At 40.8% G+C, this 25,147-nt stretch overlaps 1 protein-coding gene across 3 annotated transcripts in view; it reads left to right on the forward strand.

Moving 5' to 3' along the window:
- Window positions 1–225: 225 nt before the first annotated feature.
- Rnf130 (ring finger protein 130) overlaps window positions 226–25,147 on the forward strand; it is a 109,359-nt gene continuing 84,437 nt past the window's right edge. For all 3 annotated transcript variants that reach the window (XM_050158560.1, XM_050158558.1, XM_050158561.1), the window contains exon 1: window positions 226–592. In XM_050158560.1, coding sequence (XP_050014517.1) covers window positions 346–592 — 247 coding nt within the window. In that variant the 5' untranslated portion in view covers window positions 226–345. The remainder of the gene's footprint in view (window positions 593–25,147) is intronic.

A 25,147-nucleotide genomic window follows, 5' to 3' on the forward strand; every position in this document is an offset into this window, starting at 1 on the left:
CGCTGACCTGGGGCAGTCGGGACCACTCTTGCCCATCCTCCCCGAGTTCCCTCAGGCGCCCTGCCCACAGGCCTGGTCCCTCGGCGTCCGAGCTGCCCTGAAGAGACAGCACGCGGCCTGACACGCCGTTTTCTCCTGAAGAACCCACGGGCGCATACTCGCGCGCGGGCTGCGGACGTGAGGGCGGCGAGCGGCGGGGCCGCGGAGCCGAGGAGGGCCGTGCTCGCGCCCGAGCCGTCGCGAGGCGCGCGCGCGCTCCCGCCGCAGCCCGGGCCGCGCCCGCCCCGCCTCTCAGCGCCGGCCCCGGAGCCCGGTCCGCGAGCGGCGGCGGCGGCCGGAGGGACGATGAGCGGCGCGGCGCGGGCGGGCCCGGCCCGGCTCGCGGCGCTGGCCCTGCTGACCTGCAGCCTGTGGCCGACGCGGGCGGACAACGCGAGCCAGGAGTACTACACGGCGCTCATCAACGTGACGGTGCAGGAGCCCGGCCGCGGCACCCCGCTCACGTTCCGCATCGACCGCGGGCGCTACGGGCTCGACTCACCCAAGGCCGAGGTCCGTGGCCAGGTGCTGGCACCGCTGCCCATCCACGGAGGTGAGGCTGAGGCCGGAGCCGGAGGCCGGGCGGGGGGCGGAGGGCGCGGGGGCGGCGTGGCCGGGTGTCTGCGCGCGGTTCGGCCGCCAGCTTAGGGAATCGAGGTCCCCGCGCTGTGGAGCCTGGCCTGCTCCCCGCTGGGGAGAGGGGCTCCAGAAAGCTTGCTGCATCTCCCCCCTAAAATTAAAAAAATAATAGCAATAAAATAAAATAAGGACTTAGAACGAACCCCTCTTTTTCATTTAGGTAGCTTGTTTACTAGAGGGCATTGGAATGCGAGTTTGCAGGGACAGTTGAGACAAAGGAGGTGGTGCAGGGGCGCAGAACTACTTCATGGTGGACGAGATGCTTAACCTGTATTTTGGAATCGGCAGGTTTGTTCTGAAATCCCACAGATTTTTCACTGCGGTGAATCTCGAGGGATGAGAGCCCCCCCCCCCCGCGCCCCGAACGTCAAAACGTGCGGGTTTTTTCTTCAGTGGCTAAGGGGAGGGGGTCCCTGTTGCTTTTGGCTTTCTGTGACTCCGCTAGTTTTGCTGTCATGAGACTAGAGATTTTTACGTGATAAAGAACGCGAGAGTAGCTGAACTAGTAGCCAGGTGTTCGGTCACGGGTGCCCACCCAGAGGGAAAGTGGTAAAATGGTCAGGAATCGTCTTTGAAGCCATTTGATGTAGACTCACGTCCCCCGCTCCCTCCTGTGTATTCGGTCTGTGCATAGCTAATGATTTAATGTAAAACTTGTGTCTGTTAATTACTGGTAGTGTTTTAAAGGACATATTTCTCCGTGAAATGTTGTATTTGAGGTCTTTAGCAGGCAAAACCTGGGGGAGATGTCTCCTGTCTTCTCTACACCCTCACCTCTAGAAAGTTGAGAGGATTAAAAAAAAAAAAAAAAAAACCCTGCTATTTGTGTTCAGATGACCTAATCTAGGCAATCTTTAGGGTAATGGTGTTTGCTTTTATAGTCTAAAATATTAAAAACATGCACATCTGAGCTCTGTATTTGTATGTTAACACATACTAAGCTGTTTTCTTTGGGGCGTACTGGCTGGTGAGGGGGGGGTTTCACATAAGGCTTTACCATTACCTGTCTTTTACTTAGACTGGGCTCTTAATTGTTCATTTTTACACCAGTGACCAAATGCTTATGGTGTATTTCTTATTTCACTAGGTTAGAAGCAGCACTTCAGGTCCCTGCTTGACCATAAAAGCAGTTTTTGTCTTTGCTCCATTCAATAAATATTTGCTGCCAGCTCTGTGCCAGTCACTGTGGTTGGGACATGTAATGTTGCCAAACTGTGGCGGTAACAATGCTATACTATTTTCTGGTGGGGAAGAGGACCGTGAGGGTCATGTGGAAGGGGAGGAAGAGGAAGAACGAGGCTAGCTCCTCTGCAGCAAGAGCTGTGCTGTTGTGAAATCTGTGGTTCGTGCTTGGGGCTTGCTTCCCCCAGGCACCACAAGACCATCGCCCTCAGTCAAAATGCTGGACTCTAAAGTGTTTCATGTGCTTGTTTGTCGCTTGTCTGTCACCCCCAAATTAAGCCCCATCTTGGAGAATGCTTTTCGGGGTTCCAAGTGAAAGGTGCTGGGAACTAAAAGTCAGTCGTCATATCCTGTCCCTGGGGAAATAGCACCGTGAGGTTGAAGGCTCCTTATCAGACCTGTGCTGCACACACACTGTGATACTGGCAAAATAATTCCGCCTGGGAGCTTCATTTCTTATCTGAAAAATAGACTGATAATGTATTCGCCTCTCCTGTGGAGAAGAGGTATCATTATTGTTTCTTTAAAAACAATTTACTTATTTTATGTGTGGGTATTTTACCTGTATGTATGTGTACAATGTGTGTGTAGTGCCCATTGAGACCAGAAGAGAATGTTGAATCCCCTGGAACTGGAGTAAAGAGCCATCCTGTGGGTGCTAGCAGCTAAGCCCTTGTCTTCTGCAAAAACCAACAACCGCTCTTAACTGCTGAGCCATCTCTCCAGCCCTTACCACATGAGAATTGTTCCAGGATTTCTCAGAATGATGATGGCAGGACCTTGTAGGTGGCTTCAGTCAAGCTTTGGACAAATGGTTTTCACCCATGTGGTCTTTCAGTCCAGCAAGTGCTGATTGAAACACACATTGCCAAGCACCATTAAAAGCCCTGGCGAAAAAGGAGGGCAACAGCCTGGAGTGAAGCTGTTAAGAAGCTTTACTTAAGAAGCTCCCATTCAGAGGGGCTCTTTTCCCAGGTAGTCTACCTGTAAGCTGATTCTCCACCTGTGGGTGTATATGGAATCCAAGGTGACATGACATCTGCTTGTGCACCAGAAACTCAATAGTGTGTTTTATAAAGAAGACTATGACAGAAGACGGGTAAAATTATATATGTGTAAGAAAACCATTTAAAGCTAGGTGTAGTGGTGGATGGATACTTGTTACCCGAGCAGTGGAATTGCCGGAGGATTGATGCTCCATAGTGTCCCAGGACAGCCTGAGCCATGGTGTAAGACCCTGTTCCCCTAAACAAAAACAGTAATACCCTTTCTAAAAGACAAAAGAACTTTACAGCTTTTCTAATGTTTACCGTAATGGCTAGTTCTATATCTATAGCTTGCTTTGTGACGTTAGAAACCCTTGTTGTTTTGCAGTGCTCCTTTCAGGCCAGTTAGGAGTTGCACAGTTAGGCATGTATAACTTACTGAGCTTTACTGTCCTCTCTTTATAAATGACAAATTGGCTTTATTTTTCTTTAGAAGATTTGCTATTTTAAAAGTACATTTTGGAGAGTGTTACCATTCTACTTTATAAAATACTTCCTAAACGAGTATACTTTGAAACAAATATTTTTTATTAAACAAAATGTATCAATGAGTGGAGATGCTCTTTGTTCTGGGCTAACATTTACATGTTACCTGATAAAGTATTCATTTTTAGAAATGGAGTTTTGAAGGCGTGTATTGTAACATTTATGAACAGATCTTAGTTGCTTTTTGGCTGCTTGCAGGGATGGTCAGCTTTGAATTAGGCACACACTAATCCCTTTGCAGAGCAGACCTAGCTAGTGTGTGGCACAGACATTGTAAATGTGCTTTATGTGCATGCACACTAGCTTTTTGTTTGAGCCCAGAGTGGGGGTTGGGAACGGAGAAAGCCCTGTGGTGGTGATGTAATTAGTATGTATGCAGATTGCTGGCAGCAAGAGTTTGGCATTGACCACTTTATGCTTTGTACAGAAAATTTCAGGATGGGGTGTTAAAAGCTTTGAGAACAGCTTTGCCGCGTAATAACCCTTACTGATAATCTTGCTGAAGGGAGAGTTGCAGCACAGTCTTTAAAGGGTTTATCTTAGGTTTTTATGTTTAAAATTGTGATCCTGTTGGAATCCTGGTGCTTCCTTTAGCAAATCTGAAGTTAGATTTAAGAATTTTCATGAGCAGTGAAGGAGACTGATTAAAAACAGAAGGTGAAAGAGATCTTGTAATATTACAGTTGATAATAGCAGAGGAAGGCTACCAGACATAGAGATGTCAAAATAGTTACAGAAAAAAGTACATATGATCCTGGGAGCAGATACTCTGAACAGTCAGAAAGAGAACTCAGTAGAGCTGAAGGCTTTGAAGAGGGTGCTGAGATAATTAAATAGCTGGGCAAGAAGAACATGCGGGGTGTGTGTGTGTGTGTGTGTGTGTGTGTGTGTGTTATATTTGTATTCAGCTTTACAGTGTAGACAATGTTTTTACATGGTATGTTCTCCCCTTCACTTTCAAGTCGTTTCTATTGTCATATAAATGTTAGGAAAAAAAAATCAAGGTTCCCAACCTGCTACCTTATTTCTGTTTCTTTTAGAGCAAAGTGTCTGATAAATGTTTCTTTACTTTCTGCCTCCACTTTTCCTCCTGTTCTTTCTTACAGGTTGAAAGTCTTTGCTATGCTAGTGATAAAAAAAAAAAAAAAAAAAGCAACTTATCCTGCCGGGCAGTGGTGGCGCACACCTTTAATCCCAGCACTAATCTCTATGAGTTCAAGGCCAGCCTGGTCCACAAGAGCTAGTTTCAGGACAGGCTCCAAAGCTACAGAGAAACCCAGTCTCGAAAAACAAACAAACAAACAAACAAACATACATATCTAACTGGTATGTTGGGTGATATAGTCAGGATTCCTAAAATCTCAGTGTATGGAATGATGGGCTGAAGTAAAAGCAAAAAGTTTTAACTTTTTGTTAAATATAATTTACTTACATATTAATTAGGAAATAAGAAGCATTACCTTCTTTGAGAGTTATTCAAGGAGATAAGGTTTAGCCATAACATGGCATGTCATGTGTCATGTCCATCGCCTGTCACATGACACATCTAGTAAATTTTCCTGACTTTGCCCGGGTCAATACTAGGTTGCATCTGGATGTATGGCAGCTACATCACACTTCGTAGAGGCCACACACACCTTTAGTTTATGGTTAATTCTGATTACAAGTTATAAGAGACAAACTGAAGAACTTCATTTTGAATGTTATAACAGAAATCCTTCACTGCTAAGAATAGACTAATGTCGTCTAAGATCCTTTCACCTGGAGCATGATGTCACTGAAAAATGAGGCAGATGTTTAAGAAACCTGCCAGAACATACTCATTAAAGAGAATATTGTTGAAGTTTCTTTTTGTAGTACTAGTGACCAAACTCATGGTGGCACCTGTGTTAGCCACGCACTTTATTACTGAGCTATATCCTGGCCCAAGAATATTGTGGATTTTTTTTTCCCCTGACAGGGTTTCTCTGTGTAGCCTTGACTGTGCTGGAATTCACTCTGTATACCAGGCTGACCTCAAACCCACTGAGATCTGCCTGCCTCTACCTCCCAAGTGCTGAGGTTAAAGGTGAGCTCCATCACCACCCAGCCAAATATTGTTCTTTATAAGCCAGTCGCATCGGAAGGCTGTTTATACATATACATCTACATTTATAGCAACAAATCATTAAACATTGTTAGTATTTGCTTTGTGTTTTAATTAAACAATTTAAAAAGATTTAATATACCAAATCTTTAATTTCTAGATAAATTTGATTTTTGACAGTCAGAAATTACTTGTAGGCAGTTTTATTTAAAAAAGAGGAGATGGAACGAGAGAGATGTCTCAGTGGTTAAGAGAGAGTGTACTTCTTGCAAAAGACCTAAGTTTGGTTCCCAGAACACACATTGGGCTGCTAACAACTGCCTGTGACTGTAGTTCCTGGGGATTCCTCTGGCTTTCATGGGCAACTGCAGTCATATGCACATGCACCACATATTTAAATTTATTTTAAAAAGTTTTTTTAAGTATAGCACTCTTGACCCATTCATAAAATGCAGCCATTAAGTTTGTCTAGCCCATCACCCTTTGAAAGGTTTTATTATCTTTAAGTTTTTTGTGTATTAGGCATCTATTTATTATTTTCCATATGTTTAATAGTGCAGCTTTCTTATTGTTGGAGGTAATTTTTAGAGCCATCCACATACCATCAAAAAGAGCTTCAAAGCCTACTCTGTGCTTGTGCTGTGTGAGCTCTGTGTGAGCACAAAAATTCCGACCTGAAAGAACTTTGGGTCATCTTGTTGACAAGATCAGCCTTGGCTGGATACACAACTCAAGCACAGCGTTCTGAAAGACTGGAGGCTTTCTGCAGTTTGCGGGTGGCATTTGTTCTGAAGCAAGGGTTTCCAGATCATTCTGTTGGAATACAGCTATGCCTATGTGTTAGCTGGCATCAGTAGCTGCTTTCATACTGTACCTTCAGAGTTTATGGTTATGGAGAGCCTACAGAACCTGTGGCAAAGTGTTTCTCTCCAGCTCTTTCAGAAAATTACCATATTTCCGCCATTAAGGACTGTATTATAACTGATGCTTTGATTGTTAAGTTGTCCCAGACTGAAACTCTTGGAAGTAATAGGTCCTATCTTCTTCATTTGAGCCAAGCTAGTAAGGTTGTGCTTGAGACTAGCAAGTGATTCAAGTGTGTAATTATGTTTAATCCTGCGATGAGGTCTTGATGTGCTGGTGAAGTGGATGGCAGGATCTTAGGAGAGGGTAGAGCAGGAGTGGGCAGAGTAGAGCTTCATTATTGTACTGTATTGAACTTTAAATAGTGCGGAGACCAGAAAAATGAAAATCATTATTCTAACTTGTGATCTATGATGGAGGTGGGTCTTGTATTTATCTGTTGCTTTCATTGGTTAATTAATAAAGAAAACTGCCTTGGCCCTTTAATAGGACAGAAAATTAGGTAGGCGGAGTAAACAGAACAGAATGCTGGGAGAAAGAAGCCGAGTCAGTCAGTTGCCATGATTCTCCCACCTGACACAGCCGCAGGTTAAGATCTTCCCTGGTAAGCCACCTCGTGGGCTACACAGATTACTAGAAATGGGTTAGATCAATATGTAAGAGCTAGCCAATAAGAGGCTGGAACTAATGGGCCAAGCAGTGTTTAAAAGAATACAGTTTCCGTGTAATTATTTCGGGTGTAAAGGTAGCTGGGTAGCAGGACACAGCCCCGCCGCTCAGATTACAACAGATCTAGAAAGGTTTCATTTTTTAAAATGAGATTTGTTTAGTTGGGTGTGTTAGCACACGATTTTAGTCTTAGCACTCAGGTGACAGTTCTCTGAGTTCAAGGCCAGCCAGAGATAGAGAGAGAGACCTTGTCTTATCCCTGCACAAAGGTACTTATGTCAAACCTGGGAACTTCTACTTCGGACTGTAATAGATCAACTGGCTATTGGTTCCCTCTCCAACCTTAACCAATCAGAAAAGCGGACAGCCTGTTAGCAGCAGTTTTAGATAAGGTCAGTAGACAGCACAGGATGGGGGTCCCTGAGAGAACAGAAAGGTGAGGGAGCCCCACCGTTGCCTCCTGCTGACTGGGAATTTTTAGACTGCAGTGCCAAGAATTACTGCCTAGATGCAGGCAAGTAATCTCACAGCTCATGAGCCAGAGCTCCAAGAGGGTGAGGCAGTGCTGGAGAGGAGGGGGCTACAGAGAGCCAGAGTCCTTCTGGGGCCATTCCTGGAGCCTGGGTACTGACCTGCATGAAAAAGTTACTAGAGGCTGGGAGAACTGCCAGAAAGGAGCAGTTAAAACAGTTCCAGAAGTCCTTAGGAGGCTGGGAATCTGTGAGGTTCTCATTCATCGGAGTAGAAAAACCTGGTGAGCAGGAGAATGTAGTGAAGCCAGATTACTTCTAGAGCAAAGCTGTCCTGGGACCCTCTCCCCCATTAAGCTTAAAAGCAAATCTTTAAAGAATTTGATTTATTGAGACCATGTAGTTTGTTCCAAAATGACAGGGTGATATTTAAAGGAATACTTTAACACGTATCTCCAAAACCCACAAAATCTGAAACTGACGTCTAGTCCAGGATTACCAGACCTATAAAAAGAAGCAGAAAAAAGGCCTGTCACCAGATGACAAGATTGCAGGTGGGAATGTTAACCAATCTTTAGAAGTGTACTCAGTGTGTTCAAGAATGGAAAAAGAAACAAAACAAGAAGAGAATGGGCGTTAGAAACATCCTAGATCAAAGTTCTTTGTAGAGCACTGGCCTTGAAAATGCGTAAGATTTGTACTGACTTGTGGGTGGGGGTAAGTTGTTGCTCTCAGTATCCCAGGCAATAATGTAGGTAACACATGTTGGGTATGTGCTACCTTCCACAAGTGGTGCTGGTGTTGCACATTGATTGTGTTTAATCTTCCTAAGAGCGTAGGTGGTGCTCTTTTCCTCATGTGGCCCTTGGGGAATTTAAGGCACTCCAGTCTTTCCTTTGGTGCCTGCTTTCTTTATAGCACTTAACATAACTGAAATTATGTATCTGTTTCTTGTTTCTGGGGGCAGGGAGCCTGTCTCTTTATGTCCACTCTTGTATATTCAGCGATGCATATGGTATTTGGAACATAGTAGAGAGGTACTGAGCATACAGTGTTAGGTGAATTAAAGAGAATGAGGTAGCGCACTGTGGCCTTGGAAGTTGGGCAGGGCTGGGCTTGAGGTAGGCCTGCCTGATGGCAGTGCCCATACTCTAACCACCTCTTTGTGTTGCTTCCCAAGTGAGTTTAATAAATTATGATATATCCACTCAGTGGAATGTTACAGTGCCACAAAGGAGCACATCATTAAAGCTCTGTGTGTGCACTACAAAAATAAATACAAAGTGTGTCAACTAAGACTGAGTTAAGTCCATTTACAGTGGACAAGAACTCAAAGTAATACGAAAAATAAAAAGGGTTTGTATCGATTCAATCGTCAGTGGCATTTCTCTGTATCAAACAAATCGCTGCAGGTCTATGAGTTGAGTTTAGTGACGTGTGTGCTCCCCTCTGAGAATGAGCACTAGGGACAAACACAGATTATTGGTTTTCATTGCAAAGGGGAGAACGTAGGCTGGTGAGATGGGTGAAAGCACGTGCTGTGCAAACCTGACAACCTGAGTTCCATCCCTAGAAACAGCTCCACACAGTTGTCCTCTCACCTCTGTGTGAATCTGTGACATGGTAACCCCACACCACAATTAGTGCTTTAGAAAAGTTGAGGGCAAGTGTTCATGAGGACAAAAGGGGGGTATTCACTGCATGAAGGGGATAACTGAGGAAGAAATACCTGGAAATTTGCTTGTTGTGCAGTGTTTGGCCTTAAGCCCAGGGCCATGCTCATAGTAGACAAGTATGACTGAATTATACCCCGTCCCTTTAAGTCTATTCTGGACCTTCATTAAGAGCAGGATGACTTCGGAGTTGGATAACATGAGCAGGTTCCAAGAATATGCTGAAAGAGTCTGCTTTTCTTTAGTGAAACAACTACTCTAAGACTGGTCCAGATGTAAAGCAAGCTAATCTAAGATATGATTTTAAGTAATGAGTCCTGGAAATGAGATGCAAGCACAGGACTCAACTTTTCTATGTATTTATAGGGTAGTGGTAACATTTATTTTAGTTATGATTGTTTTCACTGTGTAAAAATAATCTGTTGATTAAGCATGGGAGATTAAGTTACAATTTCAGAGCAGAAAGTCAGTGTTTGTAACCTTAGGTCATCTACCATGAGTAGGTGGCAAAACTGAAGACATGAAAGAGAGAAGAGCATGTTAGATAGCTCTGAACGGGCCAGGGTACTCCTCTCCTAGGGTCGCAGACACTAGAAAGGTTTGACCACACAGGAAAACAAAGAAGTAATAAAATCAAAACAGATTAGAAGAGTCAGTGAATTGAACCCTGTTTTGTGACAATCACAAAATCCACAGGTGCTGTTTAAAGTTGACAAACTAAGAAAGAATGGCTGCTGTCTTTCTGCAACTGTGAAGGCTGGCCAGCAGAAGAGCAAAAAACAGAAGTTGGCTGTCTCTGGGAACCAGAGGGGTAGCTGTACTTGTTAGTGAGCTGTTGGGTCAATTTGCCTTTTCTTAATGTAAAATTCTACCCTTTCCCCTCTGATCACAGCAAATGAATCTGCTTCCTATTTTTCTTTTCTGCCTTTGAAGAAGTTCCCTATTTTCCCAGTGTCTGAGATCCTTTCCGCCTCTAGTGGCATGCAGTGTTTAGGAATGTGTAGAGACTAAGCTGTTTCTCAAGGTCTCCTTGATCTGTGAGGTCAGGAGAGACAGTTGCTTTGTTTTCCTAAACAGATCTAGGTTCATGGACATAATAGTTTACTGCTGCAGTCACCAAATTGCCTGGCTCTTTTCTTATTCTTTCCAGTAACTGTGTGCATCACCACGGCCTGGCCCCTCTTCTTGTCTTCTAACGTGATTCTTCCTGCATACCCATCCCCTTTTTTCTCTATTCTAGATCACCTTGGCAAAACCACCATCATGAATGAGGCATGAGCTCTTTATTTTGTTCTTTCTTCCTTTTCTCCCTCCCTCATTCTCTCACTTCCCATCCATCTTCCTCACTCTCTTCCCATCCATCTCCCTCCCATCTCCCTCTCTCCCTCCCTCCCTTCCCCCCTTTACCATTTCCAAGCTTCCTATTACCAAGGCAGCTGAATACTTGGGGGTGGGGCATAGCAGCAGGAAACCTAATAATCCAGCTGAGGTTTGAGATTGTAAACTCTAAGCAATAGGCACTTAATATTCAGTAATAAAAAATGTTTTAATTTAAAGAAAGTTATGTATTAGCACACATGTATGATTAATGTCAGCTACTCAGAAACCTAATGCAAGAGAACTTCAAGACTAGCCTGGACAATACATCTTGTCCCATAACGTAGGGTTAGGAATGTAGCCCTCATTGTAGAACATTTGTCTAGCACATGTAAGGCTCTAGATTTGATCTCCAATACCACTAATTAGTCTCTCTGAAGGCAGCTCTTTTTCCTTCCTATGTGCCTCCTGTAATCCTCTTCTTGTATGGTTTGACTTGGCCTCAGCTACTTGCTGTCTTTACTTAAATATCCCAGTCTTTCCAAATGGTCAGTCCCAAGTGGAGCTTTAGTTCTGTTTTCATCTCCCAGTCTACTACCATTGATGTCTAGTCTCCCAACCCAGTAAATAATATCACTGTCCACTCTTCTTATTTAGATGGAATTAGGAGTCATACTTGCTTTTTTCTCTGAAACACCACCTATTATCTTTTCCTCGCAGTTTATTTATTCAATGTGTGCTTGCCATTTTCAGAGCCTCTGATAAGTAGCTGTCATCCCTCCTTCCTTTTTGTTTCTTGGTCTCTGATTTTCCCCGCTAACTTCTATCAGTCTTTTGCAGTATCCAGAATTCCAGAACTTTCTTTAAATTTTATACAGTCATGTCACTCCTTGTTTAAACTCCTTCAGTGCCTTCTCATCCCTAGAATGGGAGTCTGCACTCTGATTTAGCTCTAACCTCACTCTCCCTCATGCCATTCATTTACCTTACCATTAGCAATTTACTTGCTAAAACCATTAAGTACCCCTTTGGTTCTTAGGACTTGTAAATTTTATTACCATGTGTACCTTATGTTTGGGTCCCAGGACCCTCACAGAAGCTGAGCATATATCAACACATGGGCAGATATCTGGAGCTCATTGGCCAGTCAACCTAACACACATGCACGCGCGCACACGCGCGCGCGCACACACACTAAATGATACTTATTTCCTGATATTAAACTTGTTACAAGGCCGTGATTCGTGATCAGATGCATAGATTAGTGGGATGGGACTTAAATCCCAGTATCCGCCCTTAGGTTTGACCAGTTGACTTTGGACAAGGTTTTCAAGGCAGTTCTGTGGGAAAGAATAGTCTTTCAAACAAGGGTGTGGGCATAAGAAGCCAAGAATTTTCCTTGTTTGACAGGAGGGTGGTATGCTAGGGATGGAAAAATTCTTTGCATTTTGTGATCTAAAACAATGTGGGAATTTGAAAGAAATCACACAAGAAAACTTGAAACTACCTTTTCTTGTGTGACTTCTTCTAGCCGTCCACACAATTTTCCTCTGTGGGGACTTGGTTAATAATGGCTGTTCCCCTTCCCTGTCCTGTTCTCTACCCCTGTCTCAACAACTTGTCTTAAATGCTTCTTGACAGTATCTTCTGCCCTCTTAGTGTCAACTACACAATTCTTGCCTGTCTCCTGCACTTCACATCATTGGACCAGACTATGCTACTCTCTAGTCAGTCCCATCATAATCTGGGACTAATGGTACATTCTAGAATAAAGAAGTGACTTTAAAACAAACGTGCTCCCATGCCCTTTACATTTCTACCCAAGAGTTAATGTCTCAGACACTGTCCTGGATTTTTTAGAGTGGGTCTTGTTATGTAGTCTAAGCCAGCTTGGACCTCTTGAGTTCAAGTGATTTTCCTGCTGCAGCATCCGGCTGAATTCTTTGTAATTGTTGAGACAAGGTGTCCCCATGTAGCCCAAGACTGACTGAAACTTGACAGACATCTCTCAGCCTCCCTAGTGCTGTGATTACTGACGTGTGTCACTGCCCAGCTTTACTCTGGATTCTTGGTCGTGTTCTAGATCCCTGTGTGCATTAGCCATATTGAGTCAGTCATTAACTTTGGTTGGTCTTTTGGCAGGCAAAATTAGAAAACTTTGTTGACTGAGCTGAGTCTCTATGTAGTCACTTCTTGGTTTTTAACAGGGAGTGCAGTCTCATGTGTTTAAGTAGATAATGCTGTTGGCTAGGAACTTAGCACCACAAGATCTTATAAGTAGCAACAGTTGAATGTTAAATGCTAAATTTCAAGAGAGATTTAGACTTAGACAGTATTGTCATGTGGGTGATAGTACAAAGCCATGGGAGTGGATGTGTACAGCTTGTTGAGAAAAGTGGGCAGAGGACAGACCTTGGAAAATAAGGACAAATAGTCAGAGGTGAGAGGAACGCATGATGGATAGGAGCCAAGAGAAGAAAGGGCCTGAAGGAGTCGTACTCAATACTGAAATCCTTTGGTGAATAGACAGTGAGGTGGTTTAAATACTTAACGCTCCTATTGTACTCTGGTACCACTTTTGTGTGAGGACTGAGCTACGTATTTTCACTTACTTTGATTTATAGCGTCTCTCTTTTGAATGAGATATTTGTTACATCAGTTGTAATAGAAATTATTTTTGAACATGGCTTTTCATGTAAAGTGATTTGTATTAGCCATCATTTAAAATTGCTCTTAAGATGCTTTTTATTATGTCATGGAGAACATCCAACAAATATATTTGAGTTCTGAGGATGTGAAAAATAATCAAAATCCATTTGAGATGTACAGTAACTAAGTACAGAAGACAAACGATAATGGATAGCTATTGACAGTTGGTAACTTGCTGACAGTTGAGCTATGGATGACCCTTCTCACAGTGTTGTCCCACATCCAGCACCAAAGGTGTACAGAAGATGTTTTATTGCCTTTTTAAAAATTCTATACAAAAAGGGAATAACTTCTGATAAGTTCTTTAGAACATGGCCAACGAAATAAAAATTGCCAATCAGGAATATAGAAGTACACACTTTAAAAAATACTATATCTAAAAGTAAAACATGATTAGAATAATATTTAAGAGAATACACATTTCAAATATTTTGTCATTGTTAAAAATAGAACTAGAGGATAATTGGAAGGAGCTTTGTTTTTTACTTAATTTTATTTAACTTAAACTAATCTTATTCAAATATGAAAGCAGCAGAAAAAATGTTTTCATATGTAAAAAATGCAAGTTTACTGTAGTATCTCCTTAGAAGAATTTCTGAGGGATGGAGACTCCCGATGAAGGGAGAGGTGAGAAGTGAGGACTTAATGTAGATGCTGTGTGTGTCCACTAACTGGGTGCAAGGGTGCTGAAATACTGGTCTTACATTGTTACGAGCATTTCAGTGGGAGTGTTTTTGGATGATGTTAACATCTGAACTCATAAATTAGTAAAACAGTCCTTTCTAATGTGAGTGAGCTGTGCATAAGTAGCAGGATTGTAAAGAACAGAAAGGTCTACTTTCCCCCGGTAAGAGCATTCTTCTTCTATGCCTCCTGCTTCCCGCCTCCCGCCTCCCACCTGCTTACCTGCCTTTGGCTTCTACCCTCAGTCTGAATCCTCTTTTCCTTGGTTCTGTGAGATACAGGGGAAAAAAAAACCCTTCCCTCAAATATGTTACCTAGGTTCCTTACTTCTGTGTGTAGCTTACCTTGTGGTCATCACTTCTCTGTTCCCATCCCCTCTTATCCTTAGGGTTAATGTACAAATAGATGACACATTAAAGCTCATGGCTGCGTAGAAGCAGATGGCTGGCTTAAGTAGGATTTCTAGGGATTCATGGTTTAGCTAAGAGCACTTTCCTAACGTATCTAGGGGTCTGTGTTCAGTATGATTTCTGGTGTTGTGTTTTGTTTAAGTAGGCAGATGTTGGAAGACAACTCGAAGAGTTAGCTTCAAGCTCACTAGTATACTAGTGAGGAGATGACCATGAGATTTAGTTTCCTGAGGAGATCACAGGCAGAGAGAAAGCATCAGAAAATTAGAATCGGAGAAGCTTGAGCTGCTCCAAAAAGAGATTACCTCCCAGTAAGGGATTCTGATGACCTGTCTCACAAGAAAGGCTGCCTCTGCACATTCCCAAGCTTCTGTTTTATCTTTCCTGTAAAATTATAACACTACTGCAGGAAGACAGAGCGAAACTAAGAACTCTCTTCCGAGTTGTGACTAGAAGTATAAATAAACCTTTCTCCCATGTCCGGTTCCTGTTCCCAGTAATTTTTTGGAAGTGGCCTCCTGGTAGCAGAACAGCTATGTGGTCCTATGGTCTTGCCTAGGAAGTGAGGCAGAGCAGCAGCCTGTAAATAAATAAATAAGAAACAGGATGATTTGACATAGATAGACCTGCAAAGATTTCTTCCAGGCCTTCTTTTCCTGGAACTGGAAACATTCAAGAATTGCTGTTAGCTCATCAAAATCAAGACTAGAGATTTTTCTTGGAATAAGAAAAAATGGATGCCCTTCCCTGTGTAAATATTTCCCATTGTCCTCTCCTGAGTGTTGGCCTGCTGCGGACTTAATTTAGCTGTGTCTGCTGTGGTCCTAAGACTCATCAAGAAAGATTAAAAAGTACATTTTAAAAATATGACTGCTTTATATATGATGTAAGTATTTTATTCTGGTAAGAAAGACATATACCATGGAAAGCCCTTGACCATCTGTTCTCAACCTGTGAGTCGTGTCCCCTTTGTGTGTTTCACAGGAGTTGCCTAAGATCTTTGGAAAATAAATATTTACATTATGGTTCTTAACAGTAGCAGAATTTACAGTTATGAAGTAACAATTAAAAATAATTTTATGGTTGGGGTCACCACAACATGAGAAACTGTATTAAAGAGTCACAGCATTAGGAAGGTTTAGAACCACTGCTCTAGACCTATATTTTAGAGTCTAGAGTCTCAGAAATCACCACCTAGGGGGGATCAGGTGGAGGAAGAAGAAATAAAGACTGATAGCCCAGGAAACTGTGAAGGAGGAAATCACAGCTGGGATGCCATTGTTAGAATAGTGGTTCTCAACCTTCCTGGTGGTACGACCCTATAGTGGTATATTATTTTGTTTTAATAAATAAAGCTTGCCTGAAGGTCAGTGCAAAACAGCCACACTAGTCAGCCACACAGGTCAGGCAGTGGTGGAATTATCCAGCAGTCACACTAGTTAGCCATGGAGGCTGGGCAGTGGTAGTGGTGCATGCCTTTAACCCCAGCACCGGGGAGGATTATAAAATGGGAGGAGACAGGTCTCATGCTCAGTCTCATTCTGAGGCTTCGTGGAGGCAGGATCTCCATTTCCATTTGAGTTAAAGGTAAGAGCCAGTGACTGGCTGCTTTGCTTTTCTAATCTTCAGGTTGAACCCCAATATCTGTCTCTGGTTTTTTATTATTCATGCTACCATTGGAGCCCAACATTTCGGTTCTGAATTCATGAAAAAGCCACTGGCACAGGCCTGAGCTGCATGTGGGGGTCTCACTGGAGCTGTACGTGGGACTCCAGCCCCACCCAGCTAGGCTTTCTTCCCCCCCCCCCCCAGCCTCTGAGGCAGTTTGGGATTTTCCTATTGTAGCCTCTCTGAAACAGTCTCCAGCTGCCACCCAAACTCCAGAAGCACCTGGGCTCCAAATAGCACAGAACTCACTGGTGCACTCGCTCACTCTCCCTCCTTCTCCTTCCTTCTCATGGGTTGCAGGCTCTCCCTGAACCACCTTCTCAGACTGCTGCCAAACTAGGTAGCTACCTTGAAATCCAATCAGGCTTTTACTGTTCTACACAGCAGCAAACAGCCTCACATCTTATCAACATCATTGGTAGATTTGGTAAGGTAATTGGGAATTCTTAAAGGGAGAAATTAGTTAAAAGAGAAAGTTTTTTTCCCCACATTAAAAAAAATGAGAAAAACCATTACAGTGAAGGGATTTAGCTCTTTGTTTACTACACAGTTTGAAAATGGAATGATTAAATGAGAGGATATCTAATTTAGATGGGATTTATGTAATATCAATTGTAAACATTATCAACTATCATTTTTGTCTTATCACTAAAAAAGTTGGTTAATCTGAGAGCTAAGATACAGGCCTTAGCAAAACCTAATAAAAACAGGTCACAAAGATATTCAAATCCAGGCAGAGGAATTTAATGGAAAACCAATTTTAGCATTGCATTATAAGAATAGAGAGGAACAGCCTAAGGTTTTCAGACAACCAACCTTAATATATCCAGTAACCTTACAGGAATTGCCAAATGACAGAGACTCTGTTAAAGCTAACTGAACTCCTGTGCCACTATTAGATTTAAGGAGATTCAAGGAAACAATAGTCTCATATGGCATGCATTCACTTTTTGTGAAGCAAATGTTAAACTCATGGTCAGTTTGTAAGAAAATTATCCCTAAGGACTGTAACGGCGTAAGCGAATGCAGACAGATTGTCAAAATATAGACAGCTTTAATGGAGGAATAGACTTACAGAACCACTGTTCCCGCGGAGACCAGAAAAGCAGAAGAGAGCGCTGGGAGCACGCTCACCAATTTTATAGGAGAACTTTAGCCTGAGGCGAACACGCCCCCTAAGGGGTGGGACTTATCCCTACAAAGGACTGAATAAAATTGGTTAAAGGTTTTCTAGAGTCAGGTCCACAATTACAATGGAACATGTGGTTCAGAGAAGAGTTTAAGATTATTGAACAACGGAGTAAAGCTAGAGGTATGGAAATCTCCCAAGATCAAATTCTTGGAGAAGGCAACTATGCTACTATAGAAAGGCAAGCTCTATATTATGACCACACCCAGAATTTATGTCACACCACAGCTTTGAATGCTTAGTACAGAATTGGAGAAATAGGAAAGAAAATTGAGTCATTTACTAAAGTTTTACAGGGCCCAAAGGAATCCTTTATGAATTTCTTACAAAGATTGACTTCAACAGTAAATAGAATTCAGAAACTAGACAAATAATTATTGAATCTCTGGCTTTTGAAAATGCCAATTTTCTATGCAAAAGAATAATTAGGCCTTTAAAAGCAAGGCCAGCACCTTTGGAGGAATGGATTCAAGATACAATTAAGAATGAATATCATGACCATGATGATAGGAGAGGTGATTTCCAGAGGTTTGAGGAAAAATCAAAAAGTCAAATAAAGTCACCTGAAAAGGGTCTGTAGACAGGGTGTTTCTAGAAGCAATGTTTTTCTTTGAATAATCTATTCAGAACACCCCTCACTACTGGATTATGCGGAAGGTGTAGCAAAATTAGGCATTGTACTAATGAATGTAGGTCAACGGGGAATTTCAAGGTTATCCTTTGCCATTGGGAAACTCCGTGAGGGGCCTCTCATAGGCCCCTATGCCAAATCTGGTTCAGTTATTTCCTGCCATCATAGAGAAAACTCCTTCCCAGAGCAATTAAAGAACCTAATGCCTATAGTAAGAAACATACTTCTCTAGATGATAGAATAGCTATAGAAGAGAGAACAAAAAAAATTCAGGAGAAACCATGAAGCAAGTGTTTTGTCAAATTTCTGTAAATGAACAAAGACCAAAATTAAAAATACAAATAAATTATGTTGTCATTGAAGATCTGGAAGACATGGGTGCAAATGTAGCAATAATTTTATCAGATCTTGGCATTCAAACTGACTCTTTGGGATGTAAATGCTCAGTTTTTAGGGATTGGAACTTTATTTCAGGTAAAGTAGAGGAGAAGATGGGTCAAATGTATAGGGTCAGAAGGACAGAAAGGAATATTAAAACCACATGTGACCAATGTAGCAATGAATTTGTGGGGATGTGATTTGTTATAGCAATGGAATACTCAGATTAACATTCCCCAATCTTAGAAACAAACCATAAATTAATATATGTTTCTGGAGAAAATATTACAAGCTGTTATAAAGGACAGTTACCAACCATTCAGGTTGTATAAGAACAGGTTACAACAGCTGCTGATATTTCAGAGGCACCAGTAGCCCTATCTTTAAAATGGTTGGCAGACAAACCTGTATGGGTTAAGGAATGGCCTTTAACAATAGAGAAACTTGAGGCATTCAAACAGCTGGCACAGGAGAAACTATATGCTCAGCATATTGAAGAATCAACCAGCCCTTGGAATTCTCATGTATTTGTTGTTATAAAGAACTCTGGACAGTGGAGAATGGAAACTAAGAGCTGATAATAAGGTGATTCTACAGTGGGCTCTCTACAGTCTGGTATTCCTTTGCCGTCTAATGCCTAAAGGATGGCCTCTTATAGTTACTGATTTAAAAGATTGTTTCTTCACTCTACCTTTACAAGAAAAAGACAGGAAGATTTGCCTTCACAGTGCCTAATTACAATAATTCTCAGCCTGCTAAAAGATATCAATGGAAAGATCTCCCAAAGGGAATGTTTAATAGTCCCACCCTGTGCCAATATTTTGTAAGTCAGCCATTAGAAATGATATATAAGCAATTTCCTGAATCTATACTATTACATGGATGACATTTTGCTGTCTGATTCAAATGTAATATTTTAGAAAGAATGTTTGAAAAAGTAAAGAAAATTTTGCTTTGTTGGGATTATAAATTGCTTCTGAAAAATACAAAGAGGAGATTCTATTAATTATTTAGGCTATAAAATAGGTTTACAAAAAAAATTAGACCCACAAAATGCAAATTAGGAAAGATTGATTGCAGACTCTTAATGACTACCAAAGATTGCTAGGAGACATTTTCCATCTACGGCACACTTTTGGGATAGTTCATGATGACCTGGTTAACTTAAACAAAACCTTATTTGGTGACTAAGACCTTAATAGTCCTAGGGAATTATCAGCAGAAGCTGAGAGAGAATTGGCTTTGAAGAGAAATTATATAAGGCACTCACAGAGGGCATGGATCCAAAACTTCACTGCATTCTGGTCATATTGCTCTCCAGAGATTCCTACAGGAATTTTAATGCATAGGGGAGATATTATCTTAGGATGGATCTTTTGACCATATAAACTGAGTAAAAACATAAAAACTTACGTGGAAAAGGTTTCTGAGTTAATTCTAAAAGGAAAATCGAGACTTCATTAATTAGCAGGAATAGACCCAGCAGAAATTATAGTATCTTTTAATAATGATGAAATTGGCAAATTATAGGAAGAAAGTGAACCCTGGGAAAGAGTTTGTAGTAATTTTTTGGGAGAGATTAACAACTATCCCAAAAGCAAGATAATTCAACTTATAAAGAAAACTAACTGGATCCTTCCTCACATTGTATGCGACACACCAATAACTGGAGCCCCTATATTCTATACTGATGCAAATAAATCAATAAAGGCAGGTTACAAACCAGAAAATTTAAGTAAAGTGTATCAAAACCCTTATGATTATGTACAAAAGTCAGAATTATATGCTATTCTTATTTTAAAGAACCTCTCAAAATAGTTACTGATTTGCAATATGCAGAAAGAGTTGTTTTGTGTATTGAAACCACTGAATTTATACCAAAAGATACAGAATTGACTTCACTATTTAGGTTCAAGATATAATCGGGAATAGGCATCATCCCATATAAATAACACACATCCGATCCCATACGGGTCTGCCAGGTCCTCTAGCACAAGGTGATGCAGAAATTGATCAATTATAGATTGGAAATGTATTGAAGGCCTCAGAATTCCATTTTTAAAAAAAACCATGTCAATAGCAAAAGTTTAAAAAATAAGACTTCCATGACATGGCAACAGTCCAAGGAAATTAAAAGGAAATGTCCTACTTGCTCTTAATACAGCCAAACACCATTACCTACAGGAAGTCACCCAAAGGGTACTCAAAGGAATGAAATCTAGCAGGTGGATGTGTTTCGTTTTGTAGAATTTGGTACCTAGTCAGGTTTTCAGTGGGCAACTGCTTTGAGTTTGGAAAAGGCTGATTCCGTAATCACACATGTAATAGAAGTTATGGCCATCATAAGTAACACCTGTATGAATAAAGACAGACAATGGTCCAACATACGTGTCTAAGAAAATGAAACTTTTTTTGCTTACTTTGTACATTACAGGTATACCACAGAATTCTACAAGCCAGGCAGTTATAGAAAGATCCAATTGAACTCTAAAGGATATGTTAAATAATCAGAAAGGGATGATAAATAACCCCAGAAATGTTGAGATAGGAGCGGCATGGCTCCGTCCCCGGCACCTGGCCGCCCGCATGGCTAGCTTATGCCCGAAATAATTACACGGAAACTGTATTCTTTCAAACACTGCCTGGCCCAGCTAGTTCCAGCTTCTTATTGGCTAGCTCTTACATATTGTTCTAACCCATTTCTAATATTCTGTGTAGCCTACGAGCTGGCTTACCAGGGAGGATCTTAACCTGTGTCTGTCTGGAGTGGGAGAATCATGGCGACCCCTCAACTCAGCTTCTTTTTCCCAGCATTCTCTTCTGTCTACTCCGCCTACCTAATTTTCTGTCCTATGAGGGCCGAGGCAGTTTCTTTATTATTAACCAATGAAATCAACAGATAAGATACAAGACCCACCTCCATCATTTCCCCTTTTTCTGTTTAAACAAAAAAGAAAGGCTTTAACTTTAACATAGTAAAATTACATATAACAAAACAGTTATCAAGCAAGAATTACAGTTACAATATTTATATCTATTTTATCTCTTATCATAACTAAGGAAAACTATAACTATCTATTCATTCTTCAACTCCATCAAAGACTCCAGAAGGATATAATACTACCTAAGTAAACAAGAAATAAGAAAACTCTAGAAATGACAGAGACATCTCGCTGCCTGGACAGTCACCCAAAGTTCTTTTGTACCGTTGGGGCACCCATCTTCGGCCTACAGGCCCATAGTTTCCAGCAGACATTTTCATCAAGCAGGAAATTCCAAAGACAGTTCAGTCATTTTCTGCTGTGTCCTGCAGAATGTCTTGCAGACTCTTTCATGAATCAGGAACCCTGAAAGACCATCTCACCTTTAGGCAAGTTCAGCAGTCCTCTCTCTGTGGGTTCTCTGTGTCCAGTTTATGCAACAGTCCAGGCAAGAACAGTTTCTTGCCCAAATGGCTATCAAACTCCATAAGGATCCTCTTTGATGCCCATCTTCCTCTCGAAGTAGATTGGTGCTGCCAGGAGCAGACGTGTCTCATTGTCATGAAAAGCCCTAAGTTATTAAAACATTTAAATGCCATATTCTGCAGCCTTTGAGAGATATGAAGAATGCCGCTGCACAGAAATAGATTGCATAGTGCTTTATTAACTTTGAATTTTCTAAATGCTCATGAGAAAGGAGCAACAGCTGTGGAGAGACATTGGATAGTAGAAAAACCTACAGAATTAAGTCAGCCAATATAATTTTTTATTTTCTTTTTTTATTATTTTTATTGAGCTATATATTTTTCTCTACTCCCCTCACTTCCTTTCCCTTCCCCTTCTACCTTCTCCCATGGTCCCCATGCTCCCAATTTACTCAGGAGATCTTGTCTTTTTCTACTTCCCATGTAGTTCAGGTCCATGTATGTTTCTCTTAGGGTTCTCATTGTTGTCTAGATACCCTGGGATTGTGAATTATAGGCTAGTTTTTCTTCGCTTTATGTCTAAAAGCCACTCGTGAGTGAGTACAGATGATAATTGTCTTTCTGGATCTGGGTTACATCACTCAGTATGAAGTTTTCTAGATCCATCCATTTGCCTGCACATTTCAAGGTGTTATTTTTTTTTTCCTGTTGTGTCGTACTCCATGTGTTCTTAGATTCAGTTTTCCAGTATTTTATTGAGTATTTTTGTTTCAATGTTCATGAGTGAGATTGGTCTGTAATTCTCTTTCTTAGTAATGTCTTTCTGTGATTTGGGTATCAGGGTAATTGTATCCTCGTAAAGAGTTTGGCAATATTCCTTCTGTTTCTCTTGTGTGGAACAATTTGAGTATTGGTATTAGTTCTTCTTTGAAAATCTTGTAGAATTCTGCACTGAAACCATCTAGTCCTGGGCTTTTTTTGGTTGGAAGACTTTTGAGGACTGTTTCTATTTTTTTTTTAACAGTTATAGATCTATATAACCTGCTTATCTGGTCTTGATTTAATTTGGTAAGTAATTTTTATCCAGAAAGTTGTCCATTTCCTTTAAGTTTTCCAATTTCGTGGAGTAGAGGTTTTTGAAATACGACTTAATGATTTTCTGGATTTCCTTGGTGTCTGTTGTTATATCCCCCTTTTCATTTCTGATTTTGTTAATTTGGATATTCTCTCTCTCTCTGCCTTTTGGTTTTTGGATAAAGGTTTGTCTATTTTGTTGATTTTCTTGAAGAACCAACTCTCTGTGTTGTGTTCTTTGTTTCTATTTTATTGATTTCAGCTCTCAATTTTACTATTTCCTGTGGTCTAGTCCTCCTGGGTGAGTTTGCTTCTTTTTGTTCTAGAGTTTTCAAATGTTCTGTTAACTTATTAGTGTGGGATTTTTTTTCCAGCTTCTTAGTGTAAGCATTTAATGCTATGAACTTGCCTCCTAACACTGCTTTCATTGTGTCCCATAAATTTGGGTATGTTGTGCAGTCATTTTCATTGAATTTTAGGAAGTCTTTAATTTCTTCCTTTATTTCTTCCTTGACCCATTGATGATTCAGGTGGGCATTGTTTAATTTCTATGTGCTTGTGGGCTTTCTAGAATTAGTATTGCTGTTGAATTGTAATTTTAAGCTTTGGTGATCTGATAAGATATATGGGGTTATTCCAGATTTTTTGTATCTTTTGAGGTTTGCTTTTTTTTTACCTAGTATGTGGTCAGTTTTTGAGAAGTCCATAAGGTGCTGAGAAGAAGGTATATTCTTTTATGTTTGGATGGAATGTTCTATAGATGTCTGTTAAGTCCATTTGAGTTATAACATCTGTTAGGTCCCTTATTTCTCTGTTAATTTTCTGTCTGACAGATCTGTTCAGTGATGAGAGTGGGGTGTTGAAGTCTCCCACTATTAGTGTGTGGGGTTTAATGTGTGATTTAAGCTTTGCAAGTGTTTCTTTTACATATGAGGGTGCTTTGTATTTGGGACATAGATGTTCATTATTGAGATTTCCTCTTGATGATTTTTCCTGTGACTAATATCAAATGTCCTTTTTTGTCTCTTTTGATTGATTTTAGTTTGAAGTCTGTTTTGTTAGATTATTAGGATAGCTACCCCCACTTAGGTCCATTTAATTGGGAAAAAAATTTTCTCAACCCTTTCCTCTGATGTGATGTCTGTCTTTGAGGTTGAGGTGTGTTTCTTGTATGCTGCAGAAGGATGTATTCTGTTTTTGTATCCAGTCCGTTAGCCTGTGTCTTTTTATAGGTGAGTTGAGTCTGTTTGTATTAAGGGATATTAATGACCAGTGATTCCTAGGCTCTGTTATTTTAGTTATTGTTGTTGGTGATGTTATTGTGTGTGTTTTTTCCTTCTTTGGGATGTACTGCTGTGAGATCATCTATTGTCTGTGTTTTTGTTGATGTAGCCAACTTCCTTGGGTTGGAATTTTCCTTCTAGTACTTTGTGTAGGGCTGGGTTTGTGGCTAGGTATTGCTTAAATCTGGTTCTGTCATGGAATATCTCGTTTTGTCCATCTATGGTGATTGAAAATTTTACTGGTTATAGTAGTCTGGGCTGGCATCCATGTTCTATTAACGTCTGCATAATGCTTGACCAGGACCTTCTGGCTTTCACTGTCTCCATTGAGAAGTCAGGTATAATTATGATAGGTCTGCCTTTATATGTTACTTGGCCATTTTCCTTTGCAGTTCTTAATATTCTTTCTTTATTCTGTATGTTTAGTGTTTTGATTATTATGTGGCAAGGGGAATTCTTTTTTGATCCAGTCTCTTTGGTGTTCTATAAGCTTCTTGTATCTTCATATGCATATCTTTCTTTAGATTCGGAAAATTTTCTTCTATGATTTTGTTGAATATATTTTCTGTGCTTTTGAGTTGGACTTCTCTCTTTTCTATCCCTATTATTCTCAGGTTTGTCTTTTCATGGTGTCCCATATTTCCTGGATATTTTGTTAGCTTTAATGTTTTCTTTGACTGATGAGTTTATTTCCTCTATTGTATCTTCAGCACTTGAGATTCTCTCTTCCATCTCTTGTATTCTGATGTTTATGCTTGCATTTGTGGTTCCTGATCGTTTTCTCATAATTTCTGTTTCTGTAATTCCCCTCAGTTTGTGTTTTATTGTCTCTGTCTTGGTTTTCAAGTCTTTAATCGTTTCTTTCATCTGTTTGATTGTTTTTTTTTTCTTGGTTTTATTTAAGGGATTTGTTGTTTTCTTCCAATTTTTTGTTTGTATTTTTCTCTATTTCTTTGAGGGAAATTTTCATTTCCTCTTTAAGGTCTCAAACATTCTCTTAAAGTTATTTTTTAGTCATTTTCTTCTGCTTTATCTATGTTTGGATGATCAAGTTTTGCTGTTGTAGGGCCACTAGATTTTATTGGTGTCGTTTTGTTGCTCTTTATGGGGTTGATTGTGTTCTTACCTTGTCTCCCCATCTTTTCCTCTGATTGGTGTAGTTGGGGCTGTCTGTGTCTCTGGTGATCAATCTTCCAGGTGCCAGTGGATCTAAGGCTCAGCTGGTTGCTCCTCGTGGTGCAGTC

The sequence above is a fragment of the Alexandromys fortis genome, unplaced genomic scaffold (genome assembly GCF_014885135.2).
Source record: "Alexandromys fortis isolate MF-2015 unplaced genomic scaffold, M_Fortis_MF-2015_v1.1 scaffold_99, whole genome shotgun sequence".
NCBI lineage: Eukaryota > Metazoa > Chordata > Mammalia > Rodentia > Cricetidae > Alexandromys > Alexandromys fortis.